Genomic DNA, 12,483 nt, shown 5'->3' with positions numbered 1-12,483 from the left:
TCAGAGCTGTTACACACATGCCCACATCCCCACAGTTATAAACACAGTTATAAAGTTCCCTTTCAGATATTTGGTACAGCTATGTTTTCAAACTGAATATGGTTAGATTTAAGAAATAATATGATGTTATTGTCTTCCACATCTGAAGACAATGCAAGTGAGAGTTCATAGAATGGACTGGTTTGTGTGTAGGACAGAAGGATTTTTTCTGTGTAAGGCTGTAAGGGGCACCATTGAACTCAGTTGTTGAATCTGATCCCAAATATGACAGCTTTTGACAGTGTGCTTTTCTCAAAATAATAGGGATACCATTTGAGTGGAAATTCAAGAATTTCAGATATCATCCTGAACAGCCATTGGAAATATTATTCTGCCAGATGAATGGGCTAAATTTGGGAGAAAGATTTTATTTTCAGGACCTTGGTATAGTTTCACTAACATTAGAGAGGCTATAATAACCATCCAAATCACCCAAGAGTAGCATTTTAAATTATAGTAGATATACTGGGTATTCCAGAAATTATGATGGGAAGATGACAACATTATTGTTTCCAAGGTCCCTTTCACATGCTACTGGTATCTGCTGAAAGTAGGCGAGGTTAGTGGGGCAGAGAAGCAGGGCTTAGCTCTATCACAAATCATATGGTGAGATATTTTATTTATCAAATTGGGATTAACTACACTAGCCTTTCCTCTTGCATAGGCTGTTACAGGATAACACATGTAATGTAATCTGAAACTGGTCAAATCCTCTACAGTGGTATAATCCCAGTCAGACACACCTCTATCTGCCTGGATCACATCATCTCTTGTGTTATATTTTCTTTCTTTAAACTGTGTCCATGCTTCTTTGGTGGTTTCCTTATCCTCTGTGAGGTAGTGTGGCTGATGCCATAGATACCATTCCTCATTCTCTTTGACTTCTCCTATCAAATCTCTATCCAACTTCTAGCCTGTTAAAACTTGGCATTCCTGGATGTTCTGAAACAGTTACTGGCCTGCTATGTTTCTCTCTAGTCCAAAAATTTTTTTAAAAAAATTAAAAAAGTTTTTTAAAAAATTTAAAAATTCCAAATCTTAGAGAATTTTTTCTGTTTATATCTTAAACTCTTTTCTAAGCCTGATTTCCCATCAGGGCTCCAGTGGCATGTACACTGTAAATATGTGCTGGACATTTTCCTTTGACTATCAATTGTTCCCTCAAGTTCAGCTTGACTGAAGCTCAAGTGTTATTTCCAGGAATAAATTCCCCTCCTTGCTTCTATACTTTAGTGAATGGTATAGCATATTCCAAACTTATAAGTGATCTTGATCTCTTTCTCTTCCTCAAATTCTTAGGAACTTTTTCCAGTTTTTCCTTTAAAATATTGACCCAAACTGTCCATTTTTCATTTCGGCTGCTTCAACTTACTTTCTTGAATTTTTATTATTTTATGACTACCTTAGTAAAAGAACTGTTTTTATTTGTTTCCTTGTTTACTATCTTCTTTCTCTCTAATCTATCCACTGTATCATTGGCTTTAAGCTGTAAGTAATGACCCATTTAAGTAGGTCATGAAATTAATTTACTCATTCATGCCCAGCATTTTAAAAAAGAAATAAGATACACTTTCATGCAAAACATTACATTTTATATATATTTAAAGCAAGGTATTATCTTGTAAGACCTTTATTTTAAACATACAAATGCATCAGTCATGATATATAATGCATCTTTTACTATGGATCACAGTCAAAGAAGTTTATAAAACACTGTCAGTGTTTTAAGTGCCATTAAAACTGATACCTTGCCCATCATATTTCCAATATTCCCAGTAAGAGCCCTGTATTTTGTCCCCCCTCAAAAAAATTTACTAAATGAAAGAATACCCTTGCCAGCCTTAATCTTATTTCCATTCTTAATAATTTTCTACATCTCTCCAGTACTGAAGAGCTAAAAGCCAGGTTCTTCAGGTTTTCCCAACATTATATTAAAAGTTACCTCTTAGCCATACTTTGTCCTCACTTACTAACCTAAACCCCTTCATTCATGTTGAATTGGCAAGCTCATGTCACATGACTATACCACATTCTTGACTTGCCTCAATGACTATGTCCCACATACTCATCTTTAAAAAAATACATTTGTACCTCTAACTCTCTAACAAACACCCACACACACACAGGGATGCATACGAATTCCCCACCTCTTCCACCCTTACTTTTTTAAGTTCTCAACAAAGTTTCAAGACCTCTTCTACCTTCTTGGTCCATGGCCTCTGAACTCACAGTGACAATGACACTCATTTATTAATTACACATTGTTTGAGGTCATTGCCTTTGTCGTATTTTATGGAACTTCTCAGAACTTTACATCCTTCCTAGCCACCTACTGTAAGCGATTCGAAGGCAGGTGTCACATCCTATGTCCCCCATGGACACCTATCCATCGTAATAAGCTCTCAATAAATAATATAATCCAGCCATTGAAATATTTTTTAAAAATTCCTCCTTCAGTGAGATACTTTCTGCCTCTGGGCATGACTCATTCAATTTAACTCAAATTTCTATGGATAAAACAGAGAATCGCCATTTCTTGATATAATCAGTATCAGAACTGCATGGTGTTATCCACTGAAAATGCAACCCTGAGGTAGGATTTATGAGTGGCCTCTATGAAACAGCTCGATATCTCCTGTCTGTGATGCCTCCACTTAAAGTGTGCCTCCTCTAACTGTGTCACAAGGCAGAATTAGTAGCAGCCATCAAAATGACATGAGCTCATGACGTATCTTATGCAATCAATAGCACCGTGCCAATTTCACAAACAAAAACCTAAATTAAAAATGTACCACATAATGAAAATAATTTAAAAATAATGTGTTAGTTCATGCATCCAAGCAAACTGTGATGACATATCATAAATAAGTGAAAGAGGGGTAACGGAAAAGACAAGCATTTATATCTCTTTTTGACAAAGCAGTCCATAATTACTCACATGTTCAGTAGTATCATCAAATTCCCACTGATTGAGATTAAGAAGGTTGGGGAAGAGGAAAACAAAATAAAAAGAAATGAAGAGAAATTTGTAGCCTTATAAGGCAATGTTGCCATCCTTAGATTAAAACAAACAAATAAACAAAAACAAAACAAAAAAAAATAAGCAGTGTGTACAATAAAATTCCAAAGGGAAGGTGTGTTACGCTGTCATCCTCACCCCCAACTGAAAGGTCAAAAGTAAATATGCTTTGTATTGTTATTATTAAGATCAGCTAATGTATATTTTTCATATGTGTTTCATTGGAATGCATCAATAAGGCAGAACATACAGCTAGTGTTTCTAGTCATACACTACTTTATGACATTTATTTTGACTTTTCCCTTATGTTATGCAATTAATTTATGTCACTAATTAGATTAACACCTTTCGTAATAGATTGGAATCTTACAGGCCCAGGGAAGTCTTGCAATGATGCAGTGGAATTTCAATGATTATTCAGAAAACAGATGAGGTGGGCAAAGGAAAAACAATAAAAAACATATACACACAAGGAAAATTAGCAAATTCAATAAAGAAAAACCAAAAAGTAGAAGAGAGGGGGAAAAATTGTGTTTGATATTTAAGGCACTTTGTATCACATAATTCCATTAAGCACCATCCTCCACAAAACACTGACAGAACTACAAGTTTATAATGTAAAATTTATAATGCAAAATCTAGGACGGGATGAAAGACATCAAAGCATCATGGCTATATCATTTTCTTTTTCATAATTTCAGACTTACAAAAGAAAACATGGGCATTAATGGCTTTATTAATTTCATATTGTAAGTACTCTTTCACAGACAGTAAGAATATTATTTAGAAAAAAACAATGACCCTTTTCCAGCATCTAAAGGACTATGAATCTAAAGAAATAAGTTTACAGAAGTAGACTTCAAAACCATGGAACTGGATTAGGAGCTGATTAAGTAAACAACTCATCCAGATCCCTTTAGTTAAAATGTTTCAAAACCAAAGGAAAACAGCGCTGTTGTGAGTTGATTATATTAAAACATTAGGGTCGATGTTTTCCTTAGACACAGGGACATGGATTGCTCTCTTATTTGCACAGAGATAAGAATGCAAAATGTGGCAACCTGACATAAGAGTTCTCATTGGCTCATAGTCTTCCTCACTCTAACACAAGGGAAGGAACTTGCAGCTGAAATAAATTTCAGATTTTCCAAACCCCCCCTCTCTAGCTACTGATTTGCTAGAAATAAATTTAGCTGAAATAAATTTCAGATTTTCCAAACCCCCCCTCTAGCTACTGATTTGCTAGATAAGCATAGTACCCCCCTATTCACAACATCCCATCACCACTGGACCCAGTATAATGAAGCTATCCACAGGTGACATATAATCCCCAGTTGAAGCTATTAATTGAAATCTTCCTCTTCTTTTCAGGTAACTGCATAGAATACAGGGAAATTTATTATGGTATTATGTTTGAAACACTTTAATTTAACAAAAAAATGAAACATATAATGCTATGCTTTAAGCAATGGACTATAAAGCCAAGTAGTGACGGCGTGGTTGAATACTGCCACCTGAGGATCAATAACATTTCTCACATACTCAACTGTTCTTACTTTTCTTAACTTGGCTTAACATATTGCATGGAGCACTGGGTGTGGTGCATAAACAATGAATTTTGAAACACTGAAAAAAAATTAAATTAAATTAAAAAAAAAAAAAGATTCTCTCTCTCCCTCAGTCCCCGTCTCAAACAAAAAATGAATCTTAATTGAGGGTTCACTCTTGCGGCTCTGAGATAATAGTCAGCCTCCTCAGCCATTTATCCATCATTCCCTGTCAAAAAATTCATTCTAAGTGTTTTCTAATAAAATATGAATTCCTCAAAATATATTGACACATATTTGTATGCTGACACCAAACAAGAGTATTTGAAATATGGAAGGTAACCAATAAATATTTATTTCTTAAAAAAAAAAAGGGGGATCCTAATTAATTTCCTGGAAAACTTTAATTTTTCACCGTCATTACCTTCATTTTTCTGGGAAATGAAGTAACTACTTCTGAATAAATGGTTTGATAAATAAGTACTAAATAAAATACTATCTGGGTAACTTTCCTCAGGTAAGAATGTCTATTTTTCAACAGAATAAGTCATATATTTAAAGCTAGATCAATTTAGTTTCAAGAAGTTCTAGCACAACTGCTTAGAATTCTTCTTGGTTCTTTAAAATCAATTCAAATTTTTTGAAGTCAGAAAGTCAAATTCAGATGTAATGTAGCAAGTTGAATATCTGTATTTTAAGAAAACAATTATGTGTTTTTAATTAGGCTTGAGTGTAATTTCATTACAACTAATTTCTTCACATGCTGTCAACTCTGAGAAGGTAAATACACATCATGTGTTTCAAAAACTAGAATTGTGTACAGGATTTTTTAAATGTCAAAAAAACTTGAAAAATGGGGTCCATTTCAAGATACAGATTAAAATAAATATAATAAATAAATACAAACATAGGTATGTAATTTCAGAGGCTTACCTGTGCATCAGCCAGCATGACATCCTTCAGCATGGGCTGGCCCTTGGGCTCACCATTTTCCATCCTCACATAATGCACCTGGTATCCTCTTATCTGGCCATGCTGTTTATTGGGCACAGGTGAGCGCCATGAGACTTTAACAGATGTTGAGTTGACAGCCTCTACCTCGACTTTGCGAGGAGGACCACTAGGAACTGGAACAACATCATTGGATAAAAGAAAATTATAGGCACTTGTCCCACCCAGTCAGAGTATTTTGTTTACTTAGGTTTAAAAAAAAAAAAAAAAATGGGCAGACCCACTAAGTTTCCTTTGTGGAATATAAACATTTTCAAGCAATGAAAATGCTCAACCAATCTGCTCTACCTTTTAAGAAAAGATCAAAAAACATGACCAATGCCAAAAAAAAAAAAAAATGGAAGAAAAAAAGAGTATCAGAGAAATAGAAAAACATGTAAAAAATGTACAAAAGCCAAGGAAGATGCTTTGAGGCCCAAAGCATTAAAGCACAAAGAGGAGTAGCACTGAAATAATAACAAAAACTGGTTGTTGATTGTTGTGTGTTTTTTTAAAGATTTCTTTTTAGCAGAATAAAAAGATTCTTGATTATATCGGTTTTCTTCTTTTTTTTCTCATATCAAAGGTTTTCCAAACAACAGATGCCAAAAATTGAATGTCGAGCATCAGTGTCTCTGAAATATGCAAGACAAAAATGCAACAAGAAGAAAAGAAGGCAGATTTGAAAAGTTAACTTCAAAATGTAAAAGAAGTGACTAAAAAAGGCCAAGAAAAACGCAGAAGACTTTAGACGGAAGTACAGAGAATGGCCTGGATTACAAGGTCATAGGAGCAAACTGTCCTTTCAAAGGGAAGCAACTTACTATGTTGAAATTGGGAAAAAAAAAAAAAAATGCCCAGGCTGCCGTAAAGATAGGTCTTTTGCAAAAACTACTGAAGTTGAGCGATGCCAGGTTAAAAAAAAAAAAAAAAGATGAGCAGAGAAAAACTGATTATTGTTAGCCTATCAAAAGACAGCAGACCAAGATTGTGTCAGAAGGGTGCAAACTGACGTAGCAGAGGCAACATACCATCTTCATCAGTTCGAATCAACACGGAGAAGCTCTCGGGGCCGGGGCCGATGTCTGTGTGGGCTGTCACAGTGATGCGGTACTCAGTCCATTTTTCCAGCTGTTCCAAAAGGTATTTAGTAGTGTCCGAAGGAATGCCCAAAATTTCATGAGGTTTGTCATCTTCTCCATCCACTGAGGTGTACTTGATGGAGTATTCAGTAATAATGCCATTCTGTTTTTCCACTGGTGGAGGTTGCCAACTTACCAAAATACTAGTGGAACTTGGGCTGATGCAACTAATGTCTTGAGGAGGAGCTGACGGCTCTTATTTTGGTAGTGAGTTAAAGGAGGGTTTGAGTGAAAGGATAGGAGTGGTTGGAAAAAAAAAAATGATAAAACAAAAGAAAAGGCAAAAATAAATAAACGAACAATAGGACAAAATGAAAATAAGGCTTCGAAACTTAAAATAAAACTAAATTTATGTACCTTGGCTTAGTAATATGATTAAACCAAAAAATGAATAAATGACCAAAAATAATTGTTAAATAATGGGTGGGGGGAATATGTGAACATGAAACCTTGAGATAATAGAGCCTCAAATAAAATTACCTACCTGCAATTTAAATTCTTCTTCTAAACCAATCTCTCAGTATTCCCCAGCCCTACTGTACAGACTACCCAACTTAAAAAAATCTGTAAATATTGCAAGATTTGTTACATGAGAATCTGATGATGCTTCACAGATGCTGTTTCAAGCTTTCACTTCTACATTCTAGAATGAGGGTGATTCATATACAGTATTCATTTGTGAAAGGGTTTTCAGGTATAAAAATTTGCAATAACTGTTGCCCTTCCACCAATTCCAACTAAAGACAAAGAAAAGAAAGAAAAGCCCAAATATGAAAGCATTCCCTCTGACTATGCAAAAAAACGGAGTCAACCTGACCAGTTTTAAGGAAAGGTGTTAATCTAGCATTGATTATAGCCCGTATACATTGAGCATGCAAAATCATTAAAGGATGAAAATGCATAGTCCAAGATTTACCTACCCGAGCGTAATGTCAGGCTTGTTGATTCTGACTGTAACTTGTACTTACCCTACATCAGCTTTCAGCTTTTTAAAAAAATTTATTAACTCTTCTTGAGACACCATTGCAAGTAAAGAATTAGATTCCACCAACAAATTTTGGTAAAATTAATAAATCTATCCCTTACAAAGTGTCAGTAACACAGCCATTGAAAAGGAATATTTTTAAAAAATCCTGAGAACCATCTGGAAAAGATATGACTTATGTGCAAAATTTTTTTTTCATTTTGTATGTAATTATTCATATAAAGTAGAATTTGCATAAGAGTTAAAAGAGAAATTTTCTTATTGTCCATTCTAAAATAAAATCATCACTTTCTGAGCAATTATTTTCCATCAAATTACCCAAACATAACATTATTTGATAAAATTAAAAAAGCAATAAGAGCAATGCAACTGTTATAGTAAATTACTTTTACTTTTAAAGTTAATAATATATAATTCCTAAAGGACAAATCAGAAAGATAAGATATTTATATTTATTTATTTTAAATAGGCAATTGATGTGATAGAATGAATAAATCGTTTCTAATTTTGTGTATGTGAACATGTAGTTTGGATATTTCCTTAGACTTCGTGGGTCTTAATATTATGTAGCATCAGGTGTATCTAATTGTTTACAGGATTATCATTCTTTTTTAATTTACATGTCTTAGGTTCCTTCATTATTGTCAATCAAAATGAAAGCTCCTTGTACTGATGAAAAGGAAATTCTCATAAGACAATCTTGTAAATTTGGAGTAAGATTTGCAAAATCATGAGAATATCTATCATCTTTATTGATTCTGAATACACATTCTTATGTTTCAAATTATAAAACTATTTCATATGCATTATCACTATTCATAAAAAATTAAGTTGTTCATGTAATAGCAAGGACTCATTTGTAATTCTTTTTAAAAAGCTGATTTGGTTTTTACTACATTGGTACCTTCAGACCTCCTATTCTATGAGAATATATTCAACATCTCTTGAAACTTTTACTGTAATAAAGTAAAAAAGTAGATAAGTTTTGGTGTGGTTATAAAATGTCTGTTCTGTCTCTATGCATGTAAATAGATATGTATGTATGTATGCATGCATGCAAAAAAGTCAATTTTGCAAACCATGCAAAACAGAATGCTGAAGCATGTCATATTTCTTCTAATTAAATGTCTGAGTTTAAGAGTTATCGTCTACAATATTACTTACTAGTCTGCCCGGAGTTCAAAGCCCAATCCAAAACTGCATTAATTTACTTGCCTCTTTCTTTTAAAAGAAAGGGAATTTTATGGGAATAGGCTATAATCACTAATGGATTAAGTAATAGGATCCTAATACTTTTCATACCACTAGTCATGTTTTGAGAAAGAGAAAGAATATAACTTTTATCTTCAAAAAAATCCTGGAAGATTTTGAATTTCTATAGAATTTAGACTTGTTTATATAAAAGAAAATTCATTTCTTAGAAAATATAAATTTCATGTTCGCTGATAGGTCTAATATTAAGGTCGGCAGACCATCCTCTTTATAAAATTCAATGTATTGAGATAACACGTATCTATTGCATATATAACCATCAAAAATCACATATAAAACATACAGTATCAAAAAATACCTAGGGAAATAACCCCATAAATTATTCAATTCAAGGTAAATGGTTGTTCAATAGACTAATTATAGACATTTACTAATAAAGAGCAAACCATAGTATAAGTCACCAAACTTTCCATCAAAAATAAACCTCCATATAATACTTTACAGAAAGCAATCTTCCCTGGACACAATGAACCCCCATTGTGATAAACACAACTATGCTTTAGGGTAACAGTTCCAAAAAGAAATTAAACCTGAGGAAACAAAATACAATTTAGGATTGCAAATTTACTTGTGATTTTTCCACTGTTCCGAATTTGTCCAAATACATATTTTCTATGAATGTTCCAAATTTCCACATGTACTACCTCAAGAGTTAATAATAAAGTAGTCAAATAATAATAGGGGCTAATAGGGAGGTTGAGTCATAATAAGAGGGAAGTTAATAAGTAATAAAGAGTTGAGCTTTTCTCTGAGTAGGAAAAAAATACATGAAATAAAAACCTGTTTATTAGAAAAGTTAAAACCTGTGTGCCTACGGGTCACCTGGGGGGCTCAGTTGGGCTAAGCCTCCGACTCTTGATTTTTACCTCACATCATGATCTCAGGTTAGTGATATGGACCTGCACATCTGGCTCTGAGCAGGTGTAGAGCCTGCTTAAGATTCTCTTTCTCCATTTGTTCTTCTCCCACCCCCCGACTAAAATAAATAAATGAATAAATATAAATAAACATTAAAAAAACCCAGTGTGCTTAAAAAACTTAAAAGTTTGGTCTTTGTTACCTCTTGAATTTGTGAAGCCCTCTTGTAATTATTTGGCAGTGCTCTGAACCAAAATTTGGCTTTATAGCATTATACGTCATTACACAGGACCTGGTGGAACCTTCATTCATTTTCCTCACAGAAGTCTTCTAACTCCTCCAACTTCCTTCAGTTTAGGAAGGCGGAGAATGGTATCTGCTATTTGGACCAAGTTGGAAACCAACATAGGTCATGATTACAATCTCCAAAGTTGGATGCATACTAGCATAGAAACTATGGATTGTCAAACTTATTAATTAGCCCATTTGTTTGTTGGCAGGCGAAAAGAGGCCGCAATACCTCCTAATGGAAAAAGGAAGAAAGGAAGCAAAGAGAGACACCTACTTGACTGCATGGTTCTGGCTGATATTTCAGCTGTGGAAGCACCCAGGCCTTGAGGAGAGCGTGCGGCCAGACGGAAATAGTATAAACTGTTGGGTTTCAGTCCTTGCAGTCTATAAGATGTCCCTGGCTCAATGGTAATCCGTTGCTGGGGATAAGTAACAAAAGAACTGGGTCATTTTCATTAAGATTCATGCAAATATTTTTAGCACACTGCCTGCAACCTCTGATGTCTGTCACTGTGGTTATAAAGTCATCAAAATATCACAAACAGAATCAACAGTGAGTAGGACTGTACCAGGGGAACGATACAAGGAAAATATCAGTGTTTAAAGGCACATTTCTACTATAAATAAGGCAACCAGAACAATGGAAGCCAGAAATCTTTCTAAAGATGATGCAGTGACCAAATCGGTAAAATAGGAGGGAAGTTGAGAGGCCACCACTCATTCCTTAAGGTGCATGTGTTGCGGAGACAAAGCCCACAACAGACACTGGCACCTGCCCCTGTAGTGGAGTCTAGTCAATGGGTGCAATTTCAAGTGAATAGATTGCCTAGCTTATCTCCCATGATGTTCTGTAATTTGAATTGGGGCAAAGAAGATATGGCCAGAAGTAGCAAAAGAAACCAGTGCACAGTTTCTATGACATTGCTACAGGAGCTCAGAAACTGCAAAGTTCTGATGGGATAAGAATCAGATGTTTACTAGGTGGATAATTTATACAAAGCCATATCATCACTCTAGACAGATTTAAAATCATTTTAAAACTTTCTTTGTGACTACGGAGCACACAGCTAGAGAAAAAAAGGCACCAACTTTTCTGCAAATTTTAACATCATAAAGGGCTTTTGAAATAAGGTTTCTTTAATTGAATGTTGTAACTTTTACTTTTCATGCTTAAGATTTGACTTGCGTTTTAGCAAAAATAGAGCTATGGATAATCAATCTCAGATTGAACATTAGCCTGTAGTAAGCCTTAAAATACACACTAATATGTAATCTAGTAATGGCATAAATAATCTCAAGGCTTTTCATCGAATAGAGTTTGCTGTTTACACAAACAGAAATCGTTCAAGGGGAATTCAAATATAAAACTAGAGAAAACATCCCTAGGGTATTCTGGCTCACAAACACAAGAGCTTTTGTAAATTTTAGATTTCCCAAATGGTAAGTAAAAATGGAATCCCCAAAGAAACAATTGTAAAACAGAGTAGGTGTGCCAACACTCACGCACCTACATCTATAGCATTCTCAAAGGAGCGCCACTCTCTTGCACTGTTTTAATCTGATTTGTTTTTTAGTTGGGTAGTGGCAAGGATTTAAAATAAATTAATGTTGAATTATGTCTTAATAAAAACACCAGTCATGGTAACTTGAGTACTTTAAGTTATAGCTGCATTTCAATTATACAGCTTTTTGAATGCTTAATTCATGGCTTTGTTAGCTAACTCTAAAAGCATTGCATTTAGAACCTGGTCTTTGGAGATTCTGCTCATTTCAAACAGCTGTAATAAGATGGAAGTTTATAGGAACATATTAATTTATTGCAGCATTCAGAATGATGCACCATAAGTTAACTGATAATATTTCATTTAGTATGTGAGTGTTTTAAAGGAAAAAGGTATTTCTGTTAAAAGTTAGGGGTTAACTAGCTTTGTGAAGATCTTCTTAAGATAAAGAACGAAAAGGTACAGTAAAATGACTTGTATGGATTGAGTTTTCACATGTAGTTTCACCAACATTTTTGTCTTAATGTTCCAGACTTGATATCACAGTAATAAAAGAAATACATTCATTAATACCATATATTCCCATCATGAAAATGTTAGCTGTATCTTAATACTGATTTCTATAATCTATGCAAAGTACACCCAAGAGGCAGTACACACTATTGGTTAAAAGATAGATTCTGGAACCTGACTGCTTAGATTTTCAAATCCTAGTTCTGCCATTCAGGAGTGTGAGATTTGGGGAAATCTGTTTAACTTTATTTGTGCCTTCATTTTGTTATATGTGGAATTAATTAAAAGTAGAAACTGACTCATGGCACCACTGTAAGAACTGAAT

At 34.2% G+C, this 12,483-nt stretch overlaps 1 protein-coding gene across 45 annotated transcripts in view; it reads right to left on the bottom strand.

Annotated features, from left to right (window-relative positions):
• Positions 1-12,483, bottom strand: part of PTPRD (protein tyrosine phosphatase receptor type D) — a 2,254,226-nt gene that overhangs the window by 161,157 nt on the left and 2,080,586 nt on the right. For 21 of the 45 annotated variants that reach the window (XM_032307482.1, XM_032307455.1, XM_032307469.1 and 18 more), the window contains 4 exons: positions 10,418-10,562; positions 6,627-6,932; positions 5,539-5,732; positions 2,978-3,004 (listed from right to left, as the gene is read on the bottom strand). In XM_032307482.1, the coding sequence (XP_032163373.1) occupies positions 2,978-3,004; positions 5,539-5,732; positions 6,627-6,932; positions 10,418-10,562 (672 nt within the window). The remainder of the gene's footprint in view (positions 1-2,977; positions 3,005-5,538; positions 5,733-6,626; positions 6,933-10,417; positions 10,563-12,483) is intronic. The other 24 variants (XM_032307483.1, XM_032307484.1, XM_032307485.1 and 21 more) reach the window with 4 other exon arrangements.

Source organism: Mustela erminea, chromosome 12, assembly GCF_009829155.1.
Source record: "Mustela erminea isolate mMusErm1 chromosome 12, mMusErm1.Pri, whole genome shotgun sequence".
NCBI classification, from domain to species: Eukaryota; Metazoa; Chordata; class Mammalia; order Carnivora; family Mustelidae; genus Mustela; species Mustela erminea.
The sequence above is the reverse complement of the archived record's forward strand: the minus strand, read 5'-3'. Positions and strand labels throughout refer to the sequence as shown.